The 24,087-nt window shown below is 42.8% G+C and overlaps 1 protein-coding gene across 1 annotated transcript in view; it reads left to right on the top strand.

Annotated features, from left to right (window-relative positions):
- LOC147101143 (peptide YY-like) overlaps nt 1–19,944 on the top strand; it is a 32,976-nt gene extending 13,032 nt beyond the window's left edge. Inside the window, exons 3-4 of the mRNA XM_085966711.1 lie at nt 8,505–8,582; nt 19,600–19,944. Coding sequence (XP_085822837.1) covers nt 8,505–8,582; nt 19,600–19,624 — 103 coding nt within the window. The 3' untranslated portion in view covers nt 19,625–19,944. The remainder of the gene's footprint in view (nt 1–8,504; nt 8,583–19,599) is intronic.
- The last annotated feature ends 4,143 nt before the right edge of the window (nt 19,945–24,087 follow it).

A 24,087-nucleotide genomic window follows, 5' to 3' on the forward strand; every position in this document is an offset into this window, starting at 1 on the left:
GCCGGTTTCTTTAAAGGGACCATGTACAAATTGATCTTGACAGGTCTGCTGTCAGTGTTATACAGCATTGAGGTGCTGCAAACACTGACAAGCACTGCACAAACGTGCACGGCTGCACCCAGGCTCTCCTATAACTCCCTCCATATGCATATGGAGGGAGTCACAGCACGCAGGGAGGTTCTCTTCCCTTCCCATGGGTGGAAGAGATCTCCCCAGGAAACCAACGCAGCCTGGTTGCACATTGCACAGGAGGACACAGCAGGAATGTCATCAGGAGGACCAGGCTGCAGTGGCTCAAGCCTTTCAATGATCTCAGTAGATCACGAAACATTACTGCCAAGCCACACTCAGCCTCATCCTGCTCTGCCACTCATCACATCCCCAATACTCTGCCTTTCCTACCCTACTCCTGCAAATCCCTACTCACACCAACTTACCTTGCACCTCCATCCATCTCTCTCTATCTACATTATCACTTCCCCATCTCACTAGCCACTCCTCATACTCACCCTCATCCTACTGCAAGCATACCAACTAACAACACACAAGGGTAGGCACTTGGGTGGTTTAGCCAATGTTCATATGAAGTTTCTGGTAATGTGCTGTCAAACATTGAAACCTTTATTTTCAGCACTTTGTGTTCTTGGACAGATTTGTGTGCACCTTTGGAAGTGGCTTAGTGAGTTGCAGTGAATGGTGAGATAACAGTAAAACCCCTCCCCCCTCCCCCCCCCCCCCGGCTCTCCCTCCCCCCCTGCAATGGTGATGAGTGTGAAAGGAATGGCTTGGACATTGTAGGGATGATTTATGGTGTTGGTGTGGGGTGGTGCCAACCTGGCGCATCATGTGGCATCCAGGGTGTTCGGCATCAAGTGAAGTAAATCTGGACATGGTGAGGCCAGCTCTGGCATCCCGAGCAGCAATGTGGTCGGGTTCTGAGGCCCTGTGTCCTGTGCAGCATCAGTTGATTGCAGAGAAGTTTGGTGTTGTTGTTAGTGCTGGTGTGCTCGATGATGTTGGTGTTGGGGCTGATCGTGATGGGATTCTGAGGACCAAGGTGAAATATTTTCAAGGGCAACGATGCTGATGGAATAGTTGGCAGGTGAGGTTGAGATGACAGAATGGTGAGAGAGGTTGTTCCAATGAGGTGACACTGGATAGAGAGTTGGCTGCAAACACTTCGAAGCTGCAGAAAGCTCAATATGTCTTCCAAATGCAGTAACCAACAGTTTCTGAGCTTTGAAAGTGAACAGCTGTAACATGGGATCTTTTCTACAACTTTGGCAGCTGTCAGGTCATGAGATAATTCAATGCTGAATCCATTCACGACATGCTGAGCTGACGTGTTCCCTGAGCCTTGGGTAACCCATGGGGGAGCATGTAAAATTGAAATGTAGGCTTAAAATAATACTTAATTGGATGTTAACAACCCATTTAATGATGTGAATTGCCTCCCCTGCCACTTGTGTCGGGTCTGTTCAGCACCGACAGACCCAACACTTGGGAGACTCGCGTGGAGGTGGGTTGACAGTGGGTTCCCTACGCGTTGTCAATCTTTGCTATTTTGACAGCTGACCTGCCTCCGAACCCACCCTCTAAGCGCCGTCAAAATTCAGCCCTTTTAATTTTTCAGACCATTAAATTTAATGAATTAACATGCTCCATTAGTATCTAGTTCTAAGCACTAAATTCATTTTTATTATTTCATCTGGATAGTGAAAACATATTTAAAGTGGCTTTGTTCACCTATCTAAAAACAGCTAATGACTCGTATGTAGAGAAAGTATTGTGTCCCAAAGCGCTTTACAATCATTGGATTTCTTCTAAAGTGCTGTCACTGCAGGCAAATTAAGCAGCCAAACTGCACACAGCAAGGTCCCACAATCAGCAAACAAATGAATGGGCAGTTAATGCATTTTGGTGGTGTTGGTTGAGGCGTGACATCAGGAGAACTCTCTTCTCTTCTTTCAATAGTGCTACAGATCTTTTACTTCCACTTGAACAGGCATATGAAACCTCAGTTTAATATTTCATCCAAAATAAAGTACAGCACTCCCTTAGTACGACACTGAAGTGTCAACCTAAATTCTGTTATCAAGTCCCAGAGCGAGGTTTGTGCTCTCTTCTGACTCAGGTGAAAGTGCGATGAACTTAGCCAACCTAAATCTAGCATGTTTTATGTACAAGTACACAATGGCACTGGTAAAGAACTGAGTGGCAGATGTTTATTTGATTCCTCCTTATTTTTAGGACTTGCAGCTGTACAGCTTGTACACACACTAACCCAATACTCGGGGTTGTACAGACATTTGTAACTCACCATTTATGCTAAATTGTTGCAGTTATACTACATATCTTGTATTAGTAGTTTTTGAGTATAACTGGGCCAAATGTACATCGATTCAACATTTTTCTTAAAGTAGAAAAGTCCGTCGAGCACCATTTGCACTGTACACGGGCTGCTGTATAACTGCACATAGTGAGTGCAAGGCCAACTTTAATGAGGGAAAATAGTTGGCAAGATAGTCAGCTGTTTCTTAACTATAGAAATGTCATTAGATTAATGGTTAAGTGGCATGACTAGGAGATGGGCTGCAAAACCAAACATTTAACTCAAGCTGACCTCACTGATATACAAACAACAACTTACATTTATATAGCACCTTTAATGTAGTAAAATGTCCCAAGGCACTTCACAGGAGCGTTATCAAACAAAATTTGACACCGAGCCACATGAGGTATTAGGACAGATGACCAAAAGCTTGGAAAAAGAGGAAGCTTTTAAGGACTGTCTTAAAGGAGGAGGTAGAGGTAGAGAGGCTGAGAGGTTTAGGGAGGGAATTCCAGAGCTTAGTAAAAAAGCAATGGAAATGGAAACAAACATCAATAGCAACAAATCGGAGACAATTTAATCGTGGAATAATATCAGTGCTCTCATGACATCCTGTCAAGGGCACATTTGTGGAGTTTGGGTGAGGACAGGATTAGACTCGATTATGATGAGACCCTTGATAAATTGCCTGCCAATACTCTTTGTCCAGACTCACATAGAAAGAACAATCATTTGGAAAAGGCACTGAAGGGCCACCAATGCCCATGGTACCATTTCCCAGTATAAACTTCAGGAGAGGAGGGGAGAGAATTGGCAAAAAAATGGTCTAACAGTTCACACTAAAAAAAAAATTCCTGAATCTAAAAGTATTATTTAACAAAGTCCATTATAGTAAGTAGGCCATGGTGATACATGGCACCTCAGCACTAAACATGGTATTGGATTTCAGTGAGTGGATTGAGTTCTGAAAATACACTTGATTTATCTTCTCATTTTGGATGGTAGTACGAAGCCTTATTCACAGCATCTCTCCATTTACTCTGGTCTTATGCTCTTTTTTTCTCACTTACCATGATCCTCTACAATCATCCTTGTGTTTCTGAGATCTTTCTCAATCACTTGGTGCCATTTAATTTATGGCCTTCCTGGTGGTCTCCTGCTTTTCATTTTAGCATGTCAGATCCTTTTCACCATCCTCTCACCCATCTTTTCCACATCTCCCTACCATTTCATACGAGCTCTCCTGAGTTTCCTGCTCACTAGAAAATCCAGGGAGGAATAATATAAACAAGCACGGAATGAAAAGCATGGTACAATCAATTGGGTCATCATCTTTAGCCAATCCATTGCAACTCCCGAAGAAACATTTATAAAGTTTCTCCCTACCTCCCAAAGGTAAATCCAGAATATTTATCTAACCTTTTATCATGCATTATTCATTCTGGACCACTTGTCTGCCAAGAGATTTCTAAACTTCAAACTTTCAGGAAATATCATACTCCATAAAGTATTTATCAGGAGAAACCGCTTTGCCCAGAGAGTGGTTAGAATGTTGAACTCGCTACCACAGGAAACAGTTGAGGCAAATAGCATAGATGCATTTAAGGGGAAGCTAAATAAGTACACAAGGGAGAAAGGAATAGAAGAATATGCTGATAGGGTTAGATGAAGGAGGAGGCTCGTGTGGAGCATAAAAACACCAGCATAGACCAGTTGGGCCAAATGTAATTCTATGTAATAAAGCATTTAATCATTTGCTCCAGACATTTTAATCATCCTCAAACCCATCAGGAAAGTGTCATCATTATATAATCTTTTAAATAACAAACTTGTTTAGTTTCAACAATATCTTGTTCTCTTACAAATACTGCACCAACATATTTAACAGTAACAGGGGAGGAAGAAGAGTGGGAGAGCAATAGTGGTAGGGGATTTGATAGTTAGGGGAACAGATAGGCGTTTCTGCGGCCGCAGACTTGATTCCAGGATGGTATGTTGCCTCCCTGGTGCCAGGGTTAATGATGTCTCTGAGCAGCTGCAGAACATTCTGAGGGGGGAGGATGAACAGCCAGAGGTCATGGTCCATATTGGTACCAACGACATAGGTAGAAAGAGGGTTAGATAGGAAAGAGATTAAAAAGCAGGACCTCAAAGGTAGCAATCTCCGGATTACTCCCGGTGACACGCACGAGTGAGTATAGAAGTAGGAGGATAGAACAGATGAATGCGTGGCTGGAGAGATAGTGCAGGAGGGAGGGCTTCAGGTTCCTGGGGCATTGGGGCCAGTTCTGGGGGAGGTGGGACCTGTACAGGCCCGGCGGGTTGCACCTCAACAGGACCGGAACCAATATCCTCACGGGGAGGTTTGCTAATGCTGTTGGGGAGGGTTTAAACTAATTTGGCAGGGGGATGGGCACCAGGATGTAATATTAGAAAGGGGAAATAAAATGCTCAAAGGATTGGAAGGGGCAGAGAGCACTAAAGTAAGAAATGGTAAGGTATTAGGTGGGGTCAAACTAAGAGAGAATACAGGATGGTCTAAGATGTGTTTACAGTGTATGTATGTGAATGCACGAAGCGTAGTAAACAAGGTAAGTGAGCTGCAGGCACAAATAGCCACATGGGATTATGATGTTGTGGCAATAACTGAGAACTGGCTCAAAAAAGGGCAGGATTGGGTATTAAATATTCCTGGTTATAAGGTGTTCAGAAAAGATAGGGAAGGAAAGATAGGAGGTGGTGTGGCAGTATTGGTTAAGGAGAATGTTACAGTGCTGGAGAGGGAGGATGTCCTGGAGGGGTCAAGGACAGAATCTATATGGCTAGAGTTAAGAAGTAATAGAGGTGCCATTACACTAGGTGTATTCTATAGACCACCAAATAGTGGTAAAGATATGGAGGAGAAAGTTTGCAGAGAAATTACAGAGAGGTGCAAGAACTATAGAGTTGTAATAATGGGGGACTTCAACTATCCTAATATAGACTGGGATCATAATAGTGTAAAGGGCAGAGAAGGGAAAGAATTTCTGAAGTGTGTTCAGAAGAACTTTTTCCGGCCTGACGAGGGAGGGGACATTGCTGGATCTGGTTCTGGGGAATGAGGTAGGTCAAGTGGAGCAAGTGTCAGTAGGTGAACATTTAGGGAACAGTGATCACAGTATCATAAGGTTTAGATTAGCTATGGAAAAGGACAGGCAGCAATCTAGAGTAAAAATGTTTAACTGGGGGGAAGGCTAATTTCAGTGGGATGAGAACGGATCTGGCCCAGGTAAAATGGAATCAAAGATTGGCAGGCAAAACTGTAATCAAACAATGGGCTACCTTTAAAGAGGAAATAGTTCAGGTACAGCTCGGTTACATTCCCACTAAGGGGAAAGGCAGGACAACTAAAGTCAGGGCTCCCTGGATGACAAAACAGATAGAGAATATGATGAAGTAGAAAAAGAGCATGTATGACAGATGTCAGGCTGCAAATACATCTGAGAATCAGGCTATATATGGAAAGGTCAGAGGAGAAGTGAAAAAATAAATAAGAGGGGCAAAGAGAGTGCATGAGAATAGAATGGCAGCTAACATAAAAGGTAATCCAAAAGTCTTCTATATAGGCATATAAATAGTAAAAGGGTAGTAAGAGGAGGGGTGGGGCCAATTAGGGACCAAAAAGAAGACCTATGCATGGAGGCAGAGGGTATGGCTGAGGTACTAAATGAGTACTTTGCATCTGTCTTCACCAAGGAAGAGGATGCTGTCATAGACATAGTGAAGAAGGAGGTACTGGAGACACTTGATAGGATAAAAATTGATAAAGAAGAGTTATCAGAAAGGCTGGTTGTACTTAAAGTAGATAAATTACCAAAAGCAGATGGGATGCATCCTAGGAAGCTGAGGGAATTGAGGGCGGAAATCGCGGAGGTACTGGCCATAATATACCAATCCTCCATAGATACGGGGATGGTGCCAGAGGACTGGAGAATTGCAAATTTTTTTAATTTTTATTATTCGTTTATGGGATTAGGGTGTTGCTGGTAATGCCAGCATTTATTGCCCATCCCTAGTTGCCCTTGAGAAGGTGGTGGTGAGCCGCCTTCTCGAACCACTGCAGTCTGTGTGGTGATGGTACTCCCACAGTGCTGTTCGGGAGGGAGTTCCAGGATTTTGACCCAGCGATGATGAAGGATCGGCGATATACTTCTAAGTCAGGATGGTGTGTGACTTGGAGGGAAACTTGGAGGTGGTGGTGTTCCCATGCGCCTGCTGCCCTTATCCTTCTAGGTGGAAGAGGTTGCGGGTTTGGGAGGTGCTGCCGAAGAAGCCTTGGCAAGTTGCTGCAGTGCATCTTTGTTCAAAAAAGGGTGTAAAGATAAACCCAGCAACTACAGGCCAGTCAGTTTAACCTCGGTAGTGGGGAAGCTTTTAGAAACAGTAATCAGGGACAAAATTAACAGTCACTTAGATAGGTGTGGATTAATTAAGGAAAGCCAGCACGGATTTGTTAAAGGCAAATCAGGTTTAACCAACACGATCAAGTTTTTTGATGAGGTAACAGAGAGGGTTGATGAGGGTAATGCGGTTGACGTAGTGTACATGGATTTCCAAAAGGCGTTCGACAAAGTGCCACATAATAGGCTTGCCAGTAAAGTTGAAGCCCATGGAATAAAAGGGACAGTGGCAGTATGGATACGAAATTGGCTAAGTGACAGGAAACAGAGAGTAGTGGTGAACAGTTGTTTTTCGGACTGGAGGAAGGTATACAGTGGTGTTCCCCAGGGGTTGGTTCTAGGACCACTGCTTTTCTTGATATATATTAATGACTTGGACGTGGGTGTACAGGGCACAATTTCAAAATTTGCAGATGGCACAAAACTTGGAAGTATAGTGAACAGAGAGGAGGAGAGTGATAGACTTCAGGAAGACATAGACAGGCTGGTGAAATGGGCCGACATGTGGTAGATGAAATTTAACGCAGTAAAATGTGAAGTGATACATTTTGGTAGAAAGAATGGGGAGAGGCAATATAAACTAAATGGTACAATCCTAAAGGGGGTGTACGAACAGAGAAACCTGGGGTTATATTTGCACAAATCGTTGAAGGTGGCAGGGCAGGTTGAGAAAGCAGTTAAAAAGGCTTATGGGATCCTGGGCTTCATAAATAGAGGTATAGAGTACAAAAGTGTGGAAATTATGATGAACCTGTATAAAACACTGGTTTGGTCCCAACTGGAGTATTGTGTCCAATTCTGGGCACCATACTTTAGGAAGGATGTGAAGGCCTTAGAGAAGGTGCAGAAAAGATTTACGAGAATGATTCCGGGAATGAGGGACTTCAGTTACAATGATAGACTGGAGAAGCTGAGGTTGTTCTCCTTGGAGCAGAGAAGATTGAGAGGAGATTTGATAGAGGTGTTCAAAATCATGAGGGGTCTGGACAGAGTAGATAGAGAGAAACTGTTCCCATTGGCGGAAGGGTCGAGAGCCAGAGGACACAGATGTAAGGTGATTGGCAAAAGAACCAAAGGTGACATATGAAAAAACTTTTTTGCGCAGCGAGTGGTTAAGATCTGGAATGCACTTCCTGAAAGGGTGGTGGAAGCAGACTCAACCTTATCTTTCAAAAGGGAGTGGGATAAATATTTGAAGGAAAAAATTTGCAGGATTGCGGGGAAAGGGTGGGGGAGTGGGACTAGCTGAGAGTCGGTAGGGGCTCGACAGGCCAAATGGCCTTCTTCCGTGCTATAACAAATACTGTATATTATACGCCTCAATATTTACCTGTATGGCAAACAATATATATGGAAAGTGGAATACCCATTTTATCATTCCGTTGAAGGAAACTATTTACAACTCACTTGTAACTGTCATTTTGAGTCCCTTATTCATGGAGTTGAATCAGTATTCACTCTTTGTTCCTCATTATGTATATTCAGAAGTGACATTCTTCCAAAGATGTGCATATACAGCTACAATGAACCAAATGTAATTATACATTTCCCATTTATTAATATTCAGATTAATTGAGATACGTACATGCTGGAAACCTGTGGGAGCTCCTATTTTATTCTAATTATAGCGGTGCCAAAAATTACTGCGTGGAAGTTATTTTGAAATTCTGTTGCTTAATATAAAAGGAAATTTGAATTTTGGAATTGAACTGACTTGTTTTTTTTTCCAATAGATATGGGAAGAGAGATAGTCCAGAAGCTTTGTCAGATTCCGTCTTTGATGATAGCAGGGATCAAATTGGGAGGTCAAGGTAAATACAGTTTCGAGAAGTATTTCTACTGCTTAAGAGCTCAGTGTCCTACAGTGAAATGATAGCAACTCACATCCTCACACAAACAACTTTTCAACTTACTCAGTAATTATCATAAAACTGCAAAAATGATTCACTGGGCCGTAATTTGCGGCCCCTACAGGTGCCCGTAAGGACCGCGCAAGTTCCGGGTTTAGGCGCATGAAGCGCATGCGCGAAAGCCCAGAACCTGCGATCTGGGAAAAGGGCATCTGCAGGCGGAGAGTTGGTCTATTTGCCCAACTTCTGTTCAGCGAAAGCCTGTGAAATTCTTACGCCTGATAAAAGCAGGCGTAAGGCCTGCTTTTACCAGCATAAGAGTTTAAAAAAACATAAAAATAATTTTTTATCAATCATTTACACTTTAGAAAACCTGTACAATAAGTTAAGTTTATTTTTAGCTCCTTTAAATTTTTGTTTTAAATATTTAATTAAATGGTATTTTAAATATGTAAAAAAAATGTATTTATTTGATATGTAGATGTATTTTTTGAGGTATTCCCAATCATGCTTATGGAGATTCTGTACATATGGAATCCTCATAAGCATGAATGAGGATTTCCTTCTTTCTTTGTTGGGCTGGGCCACATGATCCCAGGGGTGCTTGTGAACCGCCTGCGCCCCTGAGGTACGTGGGCCTGTACCTGGAGAGCCCCAGGACCGCGAGTCTCCATACCTCCCGGACCACCAGGTACACGGGCATTTTATTTGCGGATCTGAGGCATTTCCCCGCAGGAAGCCACCGACTGCAAATTCAGGGCCACTCTATCTTTTGTTCCTAACTTATTCAAAAGTACTTTGATTTTTGTTTAAATCACTTTAATTCCTTCTCCTTACGGAAGAATCCACATTTAAAAAAACAACAGTATTAGTGAAGTAAAAAAATATGTTGACTGGAACTCTTAAAGCAGCAATCCCAATATAAAGAACATAAGAACATAAGAAATAGGAGCAGGAGTCGGCCATTTGGCCCTTCGAGCTTGCTCCGCCATTCAATAAGACCATGGCTGATCTTCTACCTCATCTCCTGTTTCCTGCTCTGTCCCCATATCTCTTGATTCCCTTAATATTCAAAAATCTATCGATCTCTGTCTTGAATATACTCCACGACTGAGCCTCCACAGCCCTCTGGGGTAGAGAATTCCAAAGATTCACCACCCTCTGAGTGAAGAAATTTCTCCTCATCTCAGTCCTAAATGGCCGACCCCTTATTCTGAGACTGTGACCCCTGGTTCTAGACACCCCAGCCAGGGGAAACATCCTTCCTGCATCTACCCTGTCAAGCCCTGTAAGAATTTTGTATGTTTCAGTATGTTCATTAAATCAGCTTCAAAGCTTTCCTCATCTCTGGAGATGAGGGAAATCCAGTTGAATTCTAAAAGTTATGCTGGAATCAGGACTAGGCCCAGGTCACCATTTATAGTAACAGCAGATAAAACCAATTTACAAAATGTTGCCCCGTTCCCTTTAAGTAACAGAAAAGGCAGAAGCAATACTTGCTTTGCACAAATAGGAGCATTTCTAAAGTAGCTGCTACTGGTATGTAAAGTTTGGCAGGGATTTACTTTACTTAGTGTGTTTAGTTTTAAAATCTGGATAACTAAGCAACATTGGACGGCACAAAGATTTGGGATTTTGAGTCTAAAAGCCGGACGTGGATCAGGAACTCTTCACTGTGGAATAAACTTAGCAAAAATTTGACTGCATTTCATTTCCACAGAACTGCCTTCCTGGGAAGGAATCATGTATAGGGAAGCTGTACGTATAGAACATTACACCCATTTGTAATCCCCTATTGTGAGACATTTCTCAATATAAATGACCTGAAGCTATGGGTCGTGTGGTACTCCTGGCATTTGATGGAGTCACACTGTCACACACTGGCAGTAGTATGCTGTTAATATTTGGATGTCAGTCTGAATAACCTGTACTGTATTGCACGATGTAGAACAATATTTTAATTGTTGCCAACAGCAGAACATATGGAACCTCTGCAGAGTCATTGAGAATAGGATTAACTACATTTGGATCGCTTTATTATTATATAATCATTGCTTGGAGTCACAGAAACCATAACAGTAAAGCCAAATTAAAATTAAAATGTCATATAGAATAGAATATTCTTATACAAACAATTCCAAAAATGATGCAGAAATCTTTATTTAGTCCTGAGGTCTATATCAACTCACTATATAGTCGGAAGTGTACTGCGAATGTATACCAGCCTTTTAACACTCCTGAACTTTATATCCTTTTCTGCTGGTTTATATCAGTCTCATAGAGGAAAATCCAGAAAACAGTGAGTTGGTGTTCGCAGCATGTGATGTACAGGAAACTCTTTTTTATCCGGCACCGACGGGACCGGCGTGGTGCTGGTTTATCAAAAAGTCCGGATTACAGAGAGGTATAGTTAAAAGGTACGAGAGCTCCGTACACAGCAACAAATCCAGGCTTCCCTGTTGCTTAGCAACAGCTGCAGGAACCCCGGCCACAGACCAAGCGTCCCTGTTGCTTAGCAACAAGTGCAGGAACCCCGATTACACAGCCACAAATCCAGGAGCGGCCACTAATATGAAGTAAAACTTACCTGAACCTACTCCTGAATTTTGCCGGTTAACAGAGATTTCCGGTTATTTAGGTGCCGGTAAATCGAGAGTTTCCTGTAGTAACAGGACTGGTATTATAGTGCAACATAATGTAAATCCAGTCATTCTGCTTTATAAAGCTCTCTAAAGCACCACAATTTGTGATTATAAAGAAAAACTTGATGACACCTTCCACTAAAAAAAGAACCTGTTGAAACATCTTTTATATATGCCAGTCAGGAACCATTCCAAATGTTATCTTTGTTCTTAATAGCTGATGTTAGATGCATGGGTGGATTTTAACTTGGAGTGGGTTTCCAGCGGGAAACCTCTCTGGCAAGTTAATTCCCTGCCTGCCAGAGATAGCCGGAAGCTACGGTGATTTTAACTAAAAGCTGCCAGTCCACTTCCCACCCATTCCGGGAAGGAGGATGGGCACAGAGCGGAGTGGCTGCTGGCAGGAGACGATTGTGCACCATTGGCCTCCTGGCATCTTCCGGGTAAGTGGCAGGGAGGGGGTTTTGGAAGAATTTCACGAGATGGAAGGTGGGGGGAGGTGAGGAGTCCAGGGCAGGGGATGCCGTGATTTTCCTTGTGGGGCCCGCAGCAGCACTCCTGCTCCTACTGGCCCCACAAAGGAAATATTTTGACTTATCTGGAGGGACTCTTCAACCTTACCACCAGTTTCTGACCTGTTTCGGTCTGGTGGGAAAACTGCGGCAATTTCCCCACTCAGGCCCTGGTTAAAATGCCACCAGGGTCCTAATGACATAACAGGACCCCAATTTGCAAAAAAGCATTAGGCTTCTGCCTGCTTTGGGTGGGCACCTCAGGTTAATAATAGATACGGCAGAAAGGGTTGAGTTCTAAGAAGGTAATCATAAGAGAACATAAGAAGTAAGAGCAGGAGTAGGCCATAATCGATCAATAAGATCATGGCTGATCATCGACCTCAACTCTACTTTCCCGCCTGATCTCCATATCCCTTGATTCCCCTAGAGTCCAAAAATCTATCTGCCTCAGTCTTGAATATACTCAAAGACTCAGCATTCATAGCCCTCTGGGGCAGAGAATTCCAAAGATTCACAACCCTCTGAGTGAAGAAATTCCTCCTCATCTCAGTCTTAAATGGCCTACCCCTTATCCTGAGAATATGCCCCCTAGTTCTAGACACTCCAGCCAGGGGAAACAACCTCTCAGCATCTACCCTGTCAATCCCCTTCAGAATCTTGTATGTTTCAATGAGGTCACCTCTCATTCTTGTAAACTCCAGAGAATATAGGCCCATTCTACACAATCTCTCATCATAGGACAGCCCTCTCATCCCAGGAATCAATCTAGTGAACCTTTGTTGCACCGCCTCCAAGGCAAGTATATCCTCCCTTAGATAAAGAGACCAGAACAGTGAACAGTACTCCAGGTGTGGTCTCACCAAGGCCCTGTACAATTCACAGAAATCACAGAAACCCCACAGTGCAGATAGAGGCCATTTCGGCCCATCGAGCCTGCACCGACACATGTCCCACCCAATCCCCATAACCCCTACACCAACACCAACACATATCCCACCCTATCCCCATAACCCCACGTATTTAATCCCCCCTAACACTAAGGGTCAATTTATCATAGCCAATCAACCTAACCCGCACATCTTTGGACTGTGGGAGGAAACCGGAGCACCCGGAGGAAACCCACGCAAACACGGGGAGAATGTGCAAACTCCACACAGACAGTCACCCGAGGCCGGATTCGAACCCGGGTCCCTGGTGCTGTGAGGCAACAGTGCTAACCACTATGCCACCGTGCTGCCCGGCCTTACTCTTTACTCTTACTCTTATACTCCAACCCCCTTGCAATAAATGCCAACATGCCATTTGCCTTCCTTATTGCTTGCTGTACCTGCATGCTAGCTTTCTGTGTTTCTTGCACGAGGACACCCAAATCACTCTGAACACCAACATTTGAAAGTTTTTCACCATTAAAAAAATATTCTGTTGTTCTATTCTTCCTACCAAAGTAAGTAACATGCTCATTTTTAACAACCCACCCATCCAGTTTCTGCTGGGCGATTCGGGTTAAAATCAACCTCTCTATTTTTAATTTACTCTTTTTGTACTCTAATAGAACTCATCCTTAAATAGCGCACTCAACAGCAAATAGCAACCAGTTTACAACATCTTCTGCAGACTTTATAGCAATTAGCAGATATTTGTAAGGTGCTTTGTTGTGTGCTTTAGTTAATCCTTTGATGATTCAGGGGGAAACAGGGGGCCAGCAAAAGTTGTCAAATTGATGTTCAATAAGACTGGCTTTTCAAAAACTACATCTAAGTGACATAATTGGGGAAAAGCTATTGCAAAAGGTCTGATGCAGCCTGAAAGAAGGGAAAGAAACCATTTGAATGCCGGAGATGGAAGGACGAATGCATGAATATTACTCACAAGCCAGTGTATCATTTTTTTTTTCTCTTCAACTCAACAAAGCTCAAAATAACTAACTGCAGGCTAGGCGATAAGTAGAACATTGTAGACTTGAATGGACGGTACTTTTGATTAATTACAGTAAAAGCTGCAAATTATATATTTTATATCCTACTTTATTTCTTGGCCCTCAATATGCAAGACCTCTGGTCATTTCTATATCATGTAGCCTATTTTCCATTAGAGTAGAATTGAGATGCTGTCTGTATTGAAATTGCCCGTTTATGATCAGTCTTAGTATTTCCAAATTCACATTCAGATCAATGTAAACTTCAGATGACACCATTACTGATTATTACAGCTTCAGTACATTCACACAGCATGAAAAGATCAATTAGTCTGAAATCTGAAAACAAATTTGCTATTCTAATCGAAACTCAATTAGGATTCACCCAGCTGCATGCATCTGTATTATATTTTATTTAACACAATCACTTTTTTGAAGATAAATATCTTGGCTAACCTGAAACAAACTTGAATCTAAGCTCATATTAAGTTTAGATGTGTCTAATTTTAAATTTAACTTCTTAATGATATATTTGTATGGACAATTCACACCGTTAATCATTTTGTCTGTTTTGTAAAATTCCATTCACCCTATTTCTTAACTCTATTATTCTGCCTTACAGAATTCAGTCTCTATTCTCATTTATTATTTTCTCTTCACTGGTTCAATTTTTCTTTTTCCATTTTATTCCTGAACTCCTGTGGGGTCACAGTCTGATAGGATAACATGACTCTGAAGTAATGGGTACCACTGTATTTTATCAACATGATTGAAGAAACACAAGGTTAACTTTCAGGAGCACAGTGAGAAGAAAATTGTATTTTGTTTTATTGAGCCCAAGTGAAGGATACGCTGTGGTTAAAAAGAGTAGGAGAGACGACAAATAAATCAAGGAGTAATGGTTGGGTGATGGCTACAGAAAAACCAGGACTGGGAATTAAACATTGCAGGGTATAACATATTTAGAAAAGATAGAGAGGGGGAAAAGGGAGGTGCAGTAGCTGTACTTATTAGGGATAACATAATGGCAGTAGAAAAAAGTGACACAGCTATCAGCAAGACAGAAATAGAATCCATGTCATAGAGTCATACGGCACAGAAGGAGGCCATTCAGCCCATCGAGTCCATGCCGGCTCTCTGTAGAGCAATCCAGTCAGTCCTATTCACCTGCTCTATCCCCGTAGCCCTGCAAGTTTATTTCCCTCAAGTGCCTATCCGGTCTCCCCCTGAAAACATTGAGTGTCTCCGCTTCCACCACTTCCGTTGGCAGCGAGTTCCAGGTCCTCACCACTCGCTACGTAAAAACGTTTTTCCTCACGTCACCCCTGTATCTCTTGCCCAAAACCTTACATCTGTGTCCCCTAGTCCTTGTGGGAACAGCCTTTCCCTGTCTAGCCTATCCAAACCCATCATAATCTTGTACACCTCTATCAAATCACCCCTCAACCTCCTTTGCTCTAATGAAAACAAATCCAGCTTCTCCAACCTGTCCTTGTAACTAAGATCCCCCATCCCCTGAACCATTCTGGTAAATCTCCTCTACAACCTCTCAAGTGCCTTCACATCCGTCCTAAAGTGTGGTGACCAGAACTGGACGCAATACTCCAGTTGTGGCCTAACCAGTGCTTTATAAAGGTTAAGCATAACTTCTCTACTTTTGTACTCAATACCTCTATTTATGAAGCCCAAGATCCCATATGCTTTGCTAACCACTCTCTCAATATGTCCTGCCACCTTTAGGGACCTATGCACATTAACTCCCAGGTCCCTCTGTCCCTGCACACTCTTTAAAACTGTGCCATTAAGTGTATATTGCCTCTCCCTGTTCCTTCTGCCAAAATGCATCACCTCACACTTCTCTGTATTAAATTCCATCTGCCACTTGTCTGCCCATTCTGCTAGCCTTTCTATATCCTGTTGCAGTCGATTGGTATCATTCTCACTGTTTGCAACACCCCCAAGTTTGGTGTCATCGGCAAATTTAGAAATTCTACTCTGTATTCCAATATCCAGGTCATTTATATATATCAAAAAAAGCAGTGGCCCCAGCAGTGACTCTTGGGGAACACCACTGTCTACCATCCTCCAGTGTGAAAAGCAGCCATTTACCACAACTCGCTGTTTTCTGTCCTTAAGCCAATTCCTTATCCAAGCTGCCACTGACCCGCCTATTCCATGAGCCTCAATTTTGTTAACCAGCCTTCTATGTGGTACTTTGTCAAACGCCTTCCTAAAATTCATGTAGACAACATCCATTGCATTCCCTTCATCAATCCTCCCTGTTACTTCATCAAAAAATTCAATTAGATTAGTCAAACATGAACTGCCTTTTATAAACCCGTGCTGGCTCTCCTTAATTAGCTTAAATCTCTCCAAGTGCCCGTTAAGTTTTTCCTTGATTATTGTTTCTAAAACTTTACCCACCACTGATGTTAAACTGACCAGCCTGTAGTTACTAGGATTGTCCTTACACCCTTTCTTGAACAATGGTGTCACATTTGCCATTTTCTAATCCTCAGGCATCACCCCTCATGTCTAGGGAAGATTGGAAAATTATGGCAAGCCCTTCCACTATCTCCTCCCCCAATTCCCTTAGCAACCTGGGATGCAAGCCATCTGGACCAGGCAACTTATCCACTCTAAGCTTACCCAACCTTTCTAGTACATCCTGTCTATCAATTTTCAACCCTTCCGTTGCTTCTACCTTTCCCACTTCTACCGATATTTTGTCAGCATCCACCTCCTTAGTAAACAGCAATACAAAGTACTCATTGAGTATGCTAGCCTTGCCCTGCACCTCTAAGCATATATCGCCTTATTTGTCCCTAATAGGCCCCACTCCGCCTCTTACTACTCAGGTAGGTTAAGGGGATTAGGGAATGGAGTTCCTACAATGTGTACAGGACTCCATTCTAAACCAATATGTAAAAAGCCCAACAACGGAGTATTCGCTATTGGATCTAGTAATGGGGAATGAACCAGAGCAGATAAGAGAAGTAAAAGTAGAGGAACATCTAGGCAATAGTGACCATAATATAATAAGCTTTAAGATAACAATTGAGAAGGACATAGGTATAACAAAGATCAGGGTAATAGATTGGAGAAAAGCTGATTTTGAGGGGCTGAGAATAGAACTTGGGAAAATTAAATGTACAAAAGTATTGGCAAACAATGATGTAGAACAGCAATGGGAAACATTTTAAATGATGTTCAACAGAGTCCAGAAAAAATATATTCCACTAATCAACAAGAACAAGCTAAACACTAATGAGACACTGTGGATAAATAAAGCCATAAGGGAAAAATTGAGGGTAAGGAAAGAGGCATATATTAAGTACATGGACAGCAGGGGAGAACATGATAAGGGAGAATATGAAGGGATTAGGAGAGAAGTAAAAAAAACAATTAGGAAGGCAAAGAGGAACTATGAAATTAAATTATCAAGGAACATAAAACAAAATAGTAAAATAGTTTACAGGCACATAAATAAAAAAAGGAAGTTCGGGATGGGAATAGGGCCTCTAAGGGATGGAGAGGCTAATACCACAGGCAGCAATAGAGAGATGGCAGAGATATTAAATAATTACTTTGCTTCAGTATTTACCATGGAGATAGAACAGGTGGAGATAACATCGGATGATGGGATTAATAATGAGTTAACTGCATTCAAAATAAAATGATGAGATATACTACATAAACTAATGAAACTCAGAGGATAAAACCCCTGGTCCGGATGGATTACGTCCATGCATTTTAAAAGAATCTAGGGAAGGAATAGCAGAGGCATTACTACGCATATTTAGTAATTCGTTAGAAAAAGATGTAGTGAGAGAGGACTGATGGATAGCTAACGTAATAACTATATCTAAGAAGGGAGATAGAGCATGTCCAGTGAACTACAAGCCAGCCAGCTTAACATTGGTGGTAGGAAAAATAATGGAATCCCTACTAAAGGAGAAAATAGAAGAACATCTAGAAACAAAAAATATAATAATAAATAGTCAGCATGGATTTCAAAAGGTAAAGTCTTGCTTGACCAACCTAATTGATTTTTTTTGAAGAGGCAACAGAGAGAGTAGACAAGGGTAATGTAGTAGATGTAATTTATCTAGATTTTCAAAAGGCCTTCAATAAGGAATCCACATAATAGACTAATGAATAAAGTCAGGGAATGTGGAGTCAGGGGACAAGTAGCAGAATGGATAACTAGCTGGCTTCAAGACAGAAAGCAGAGAGTAGGGGTAAAGGCTAGCTATTCAGAGTGGCAGAAGGTGGGAAGTGGTGTTCCACAAGGGTCAGTGCTGGGACCACTGTTGTTCACAAGTTATATTAACAATTTAGACCTTGGAATCAAAAACACAATTTCTAAATTTGTTAACGACACCAAATTGGGGGTGGGGGGGTGGGGGGAGCCACTACTGAGGAGGACTGCAACAAATTACAAGAAGACATTAATAAACTTGCAGAATGGGCATATAATTGGCAAATGAAATTCAGCACAGATAAATGTGAGGTATTACATTTTGGTAAGAAAAATAAGGAGGTCACATATTACTTGGAAAATAAGAATCTAAATGAGGTAGAGGAACAAAGGGATCTAGGAGTACAAATACACAAATCACTAAAAGTATTGACACAGGTTAACAAGGCCATAAAAAAGCAAACCAAGCACTAGGGTTTATTTCTAGAGGGATAGAATTGAAAAGTTGTGAAGTTATGCTAAACTTGTATCAAACCTTGGTTAGACCACACTTGGAGTATTGTGTGCAATTCTGGTCATATTATAGAAAGGATGTGGAGGCACTGGAGAGGGTGCAGAGAAGATTTACAAGGATGATACCAGAAATGCAAGAGTACACCTATCAGGAAAGGGTGAACAGGCTGGGAGAAGGCTGAGGGGTGACCTAATAGAGGTCTTTAAAATCATGAAAGGTTTTGATAGAGTAGATACAGAGCGAGTGTTTCCATTTGTGGGGAAGAGCAAAACTAGAGGCCATCAATATAAGATAGTCACCAAAAAATCTAAATAGGGAATTCAGAAGGAACTTCTTTACCCAGAAAGTGGTGAGAATGTGGAACTCGCTACCACAGGGAGTGGTTGAAGCAAATAGTATAGATGCATTTAAGGGACAATTAGATAAGCTATTGAGGAAGACGGGAATAGAGGGTTATGCTGATAGGGTTAGATGAGGAAAGACGGGAGGAGGCTCGAGTGGAGCATAAAGACTGGCATAGACTGGTTGGGACGAATGGCCTGTTTCTGTGCTGTATACCCTATGTAATCCTATGTCACGAGTTCCTTGAGGTCTTGAGAATGAATGAACTTCAGTGGGATGAGTCATGATTTAAACACAGTGAAGTTGTAAAGAACAGGAAGAGCATGTAAGATGGAGTGCTCAGAGCTTAGTCTAGTCTTTAATATTTTAAATTGACATCCATTTCTGTATTAAGACGAGGACTCTCCATTCTTCGAGGACTGATTGCTTTTGGATTTCCAGTGCTGTATAATGTAACTGATTTGTAAGCTCATGCGAAATGGTAATTTAAATGTGAAAACATGTCAGTTGTACTCATGCTAATAACATTTTATGTTAGGCTTTTGCCCATTTTCCAGTAATTTTCACCATAATTGATATTATTACTGAGTCCGACCCTGTAATTTGGTTGTAATATCCCATTTACAAGAGTAAAGTTGTTTTATTAATAATGAACAAAATGTACACTACGGAATTATACTGTAAAGTCTTGAAAATCACACTGTGCATATTGGTAACAAACCGTTTAGTTGGTTTGTTTGCAGTTTCTTTGTCTGGTATTTTAATGGATATTATCTGTACTTACTGTATGGTACAATCTAATGCATGCTTTAGACTTACTTCTAACAGCTTCATTATCACTTCCCACAGGTACGATGATTCCTTGATGTGGTGATTCCATCCTCTTTGTACCTTGTCTACCTTTTGTGTCTTTGCGTTTTAATTATGGTGCAGAAGGACCTGACCTCTAAAGAATTATGTGAAGACTACTCCAAACCAAAAGGATCACTGCATGCAAACCTTTTTCATGCATTGAGAAACCATTGAAGCTTTTTTGTGGCAGACAATTGTACATAATTTATTGTTAAATATAATATATGGCAATCAAAAAACAAAATGTGGGGTCTCTCTGAGAAAAATCTTCTGTTTGTATTGTAAAAATGTTTATGTGCAATTAAAGTTTAATGGATGAATCAAATTTGCATCCAAAAGGAAGTCTGTGCTTCTGTGGAATTACATTTTCACTGCCTGGGCTTTCTTAGTGCACTGACTCCTCAATATAGAAAGATCTTGCTTTTGTATAGTGCCTTTCATGATCTTAGGTCTTCCCAAAGTGCTTCACAACCAATGAAGTAGTTTGGAATGTAGTCACTATTGTAATGTGGGAAATGCCACAGTCAATTTGCACACAGCAAGGTCCCACAAACAGCAATGAGGTAATGTCCAGATAACCCATTTTAGTGATGCTGGTTGAGGGATAAATATTGGCTAGGACACGCCTTGGAGAACTCCCCCTGCTCTTCTTCGATTGGTGCCATGAATTGTTTATGTCCACCAGAGAAGGCAGGTTTAACATCCCATTAGAAAGACAGCACCTCCAACAGTGCAGCACTCCTCAGTACTGTATTGAAGTGTCAGCCTAGATTTTGTTCTCAAATTTCTGGAGTGGGACTTGAACCCACAAGCTTCTGACTCAGGCAGGCAAGAGTGCTCCCCACTGAGCCAAGGCTGACACCTCAATATAGCATTCTCTCACAAACTTTGTTCAAACCATTTGTGCGGCATATGTTAAATATCAATGTGCTCGCTGCGGTATATTTATCAAAATATTAGCGTTGTATGTTGAAAGAACATTCTTTAAAATCCTGAGCTGGGGTAACTTGTTAATATTTCAACATATGCTTCGACAGAAGGAGAGTGTCGGCTCTTTTTACACAATGCATGCTGATGTTTTTCCAGGGGGAGGAGGAGCTGTTTTAAATTCATTGCTTTCAGTTGGAAATTTCTTCAGATTGCTTGAAATGATATGGCCAACAACATGCAAACATTATAACAACTGTGCATTCACTTATACTTTCAGACACCTTATGTTACAAGTGAAAATACTTAGAACTACTTCCGACATGCTAATGAGGCAAAAAAGACTATTGAAATTTCAAATACTTTGATGCTTATATCAACTTAAAACTAGTCAATAAAATATTAGAAACTCCCCCCATAATAGAGCAACAATATAAAACATCCTCTATAGTCTATGCCTTGTCTACCTTGAAAGCAGTCCAATGCAGTTTTCCAGGCCCTGGCAGATGTTTTACCTGTTAAAATCCTGGTTATCAGTATTCCCTCACAATTAGCATTGCATGAAGTATCCTAGAAATGTTTTAAAGCTAGATGACCCCATTAAGCTTTTAAAGTTCAGCTTTATAATATCTTGCTGACGTAAAATTGGATTTTAAACCAAATCCGTAGAATTACAGAGAAAGTACAATGTGAAACAGGCTGCTCGGCCCAACAAGTCCGTGTTGGTGTTGGTGCTCCGAATGAGCAGTAGTTCTAATCACATGTGCCACCTTGTTCCCATGTTTCATTATTCCCCTTTCCATTTAGGAAATGTTTGAATTTTTAAAGCAGCATTTGCAGTCTTAATGTATACAGGAGTGTTAGACTACTGTGAAAAAGAGCATTGCATAGGAGAGTTTCCATTTTTTGTAAAGCCTGGTATATATGCGTAAGGACTTACGTTGAAAGTATGGTGAGGTAACAGAGAGGGTTGATGAGGGCAATGCAGTTGATGTGGTGTACATGGACTTCCAAAAGGCGTTTGATAAAGTGCCACATAATAGGTTTGCCAGCAAAGTTGAAGCCCATGGAATAAAAGGGACAGTGGCAGCATGGATTCGAAATTGGCTAAGTAACAGGAAACAGAGTAGCGGTGATTGGTTGCTTTTCGGATTGGAGGAAGGTATACATGGTGTTCCCCAGGGGTCGGTACTAGGACCACTGCTTTTCTTGATATATATACAGGTAGACTACCCTTTATCCGAACTTCCGAAAACCGAAACCCTCTAAAAACCGAAGGTTTTTTCGGTCAGCGTAAGTCGTGCGCACGACATGACCAGAGTGGCGCACGACTTACGCTGAGCAGAGGGTCAGCGTAAGTCATGCGCACGACCCCCCGCGGACCCCCCCGCGGACCCCTGCCGACCCCCCCGCGGACCCCCGCCGACCCCGACCCCCGCCGACCCCCCCGCGGACCCCCGCCGACCCCCCCGCGGACCCCCGCCGACTTACGCTGAGCAGAGGGTCAGCGTAAGTCGTGCGCACGACCCCCCGCGGACCCCCGCCGACCCCCCCGCCGACCCCAACCCCCGCTGACCCCCCCACGGACCCCCGCCGAACCCGACCCCCGCCGACTTACGCTGAGCAGACCTGTTGGTGGAAATGCGGAACTTCATTGCATTCCAGGCTAGCAGCGACGGACAAGCCACGACTGCGGACCCCCCCCCCGCGGACCCCCGCCGACGCCGACCCCCCCACGGACCCCCGCCGACCCCGACCCCCGCCGACCCCCCCGCGGACCCCCGCCGACCCCGACCCCCGCCGACCCCCCCCCCGCGGACCCCCGCCGACCCACCTTCCGAAATCCGAAATTTTCCGAAAACCGAAACACGGCTGGTCCCGAGGTTTTCGGATAAAGGGTAGTCTACCTGTATTAATGACTTAGACGTGGGTGTACAGGGCACAATTTCAAAATTTGCAGATGACACAAAACTTGGAAGTATAGTGAACAGTGAGGAGGATAGTGATAGACTTCAAAAAGACATATACAGGCTGGTGAAATGGGTGGACACGCGGCAGATGAAATTTAACGTAGAAAAGTGCGAAGTGATACATTTTGGTAGGAAGAACGAGGCGAGGCAATATAAACTAAAGGGTATAATTCTAAAGGGGGTGCATGAACTGAGAGACCTGGGGGTATATCTGCAAAATCGTTGAAGGTGGCAGGGCAGGTTGAGAAAGCGGTTAAAAAAGCATTAAAGGGGAGGCCTGTAATACATAGGCTGTTGCATGTAGCACAGCGATATTGAATAGTAGCGCCCCAGGAAGGAGCGGGAACCTTTCCAGTAGCACCCCGCCTCCTGCTTGGGGCGCTACCACTCAAATAAATGTAGCACCCCGGCGAAGTTAGCACCCCAAAGGGGGGTGCAACCCAATTTTTCCCCAAATGATTCTAAAAAGGCCAGTTAGCCTACAAAGCCCACAAGTACGGTATAGAACAGTATTGTAAAACACATGCACTCAATGTTATGAGGGGACACGAATCATGTATACTTCAGTAAAAGCCTCTTTTTTGTAAGCTGACACTACTATAGTCCTGGTCCATTATCATGTAAAAGACAGGTCACAATGTAGAGCTGTACAGAAACTTTCACCAGACATAATGATGACAAAAATGGAAAATATATAATAATGGTAAAAATCTAGTAGGAAATCTATAAGAGGGGTGGATATACATATATGTATTAAAAAAGAAAATTATACTAGCAGATCTCCTGTAGCAGGACATGGGACCAGGGAGCAGAACTGTTGGATCAGGAACAGAACATTGGGCTGGGAGATAGTAAACAGTCTCCGGTTGGGTTAGACATGGGACGTAAGTGTGACGTGTAAGGGGCCGAGGTGGGCGGCAAACCATCCACCCACCCAACCATGAGACCCGGGAATCAACTCCTAGGCCTTATTTAAATTGTCACCTGGCCGCTGGGCAGGACCGGGATTTCCGGTGGCAGGAAGCCGCTGCCAGGGACCCGAGGGAATGGTCCCGGCAACAGGTAAGTGCGCAAGGGGGAGCGGGTCCTGAGGCGATCGAGGTCGTGGGAAATTCTGGGGCAGGGGAGGCCTAAGGCTTCCTTGTGGAGCCCAGAGGAGCACACCTGCTCCTTTTTGCCCACAAGGAAACCTTCAAGAAATTAAAAAACTAAAACGATCCTGACCCTCTTCTGGCCACGATGCTGCCTGCTACCAAGTTTCACCGACGGGCCAGGCACAGAGTGTCACTGTCGCAATCAGCAGTTAAGATTGCATTGGGGTCAGAGTGACATCATCAGACCCTGACATTTAAATACTAATGAGGTCCCCACCTCACTGCAGGGGGCAGCTCTGAAGCTGCCGGAAACCCGTCAGATAAAATGGCGGTAGGCACAAACGCGTCAGGAGCAAGCATTAAGTGCATGACCATCATTTTAACCACCTGCCCGTTCCATTTCCACTGGGTGGGTCGGGTTAAAATTGGGCCTACCAAGGCTGAATACACTGGGATCACAGTGTGCAGCACAGCAGAAACATTGAGTGAGTCAG

The sequence above is a fragment of the Somniosus microcephalus genome, chromosome 24 (genome assembly GCF_052327205.1).
Source record: "Somniosus microcephalus isolate GS21.2 chromosome 24, FLI_Smic_1.0, whole genome shotgun sequence".
NCBI lineage: Eukaryota > Metazoa > Chordata > Chondrichthyes > Squaliformes > Somniosidae > Somniosus > Somniosus microcephalus.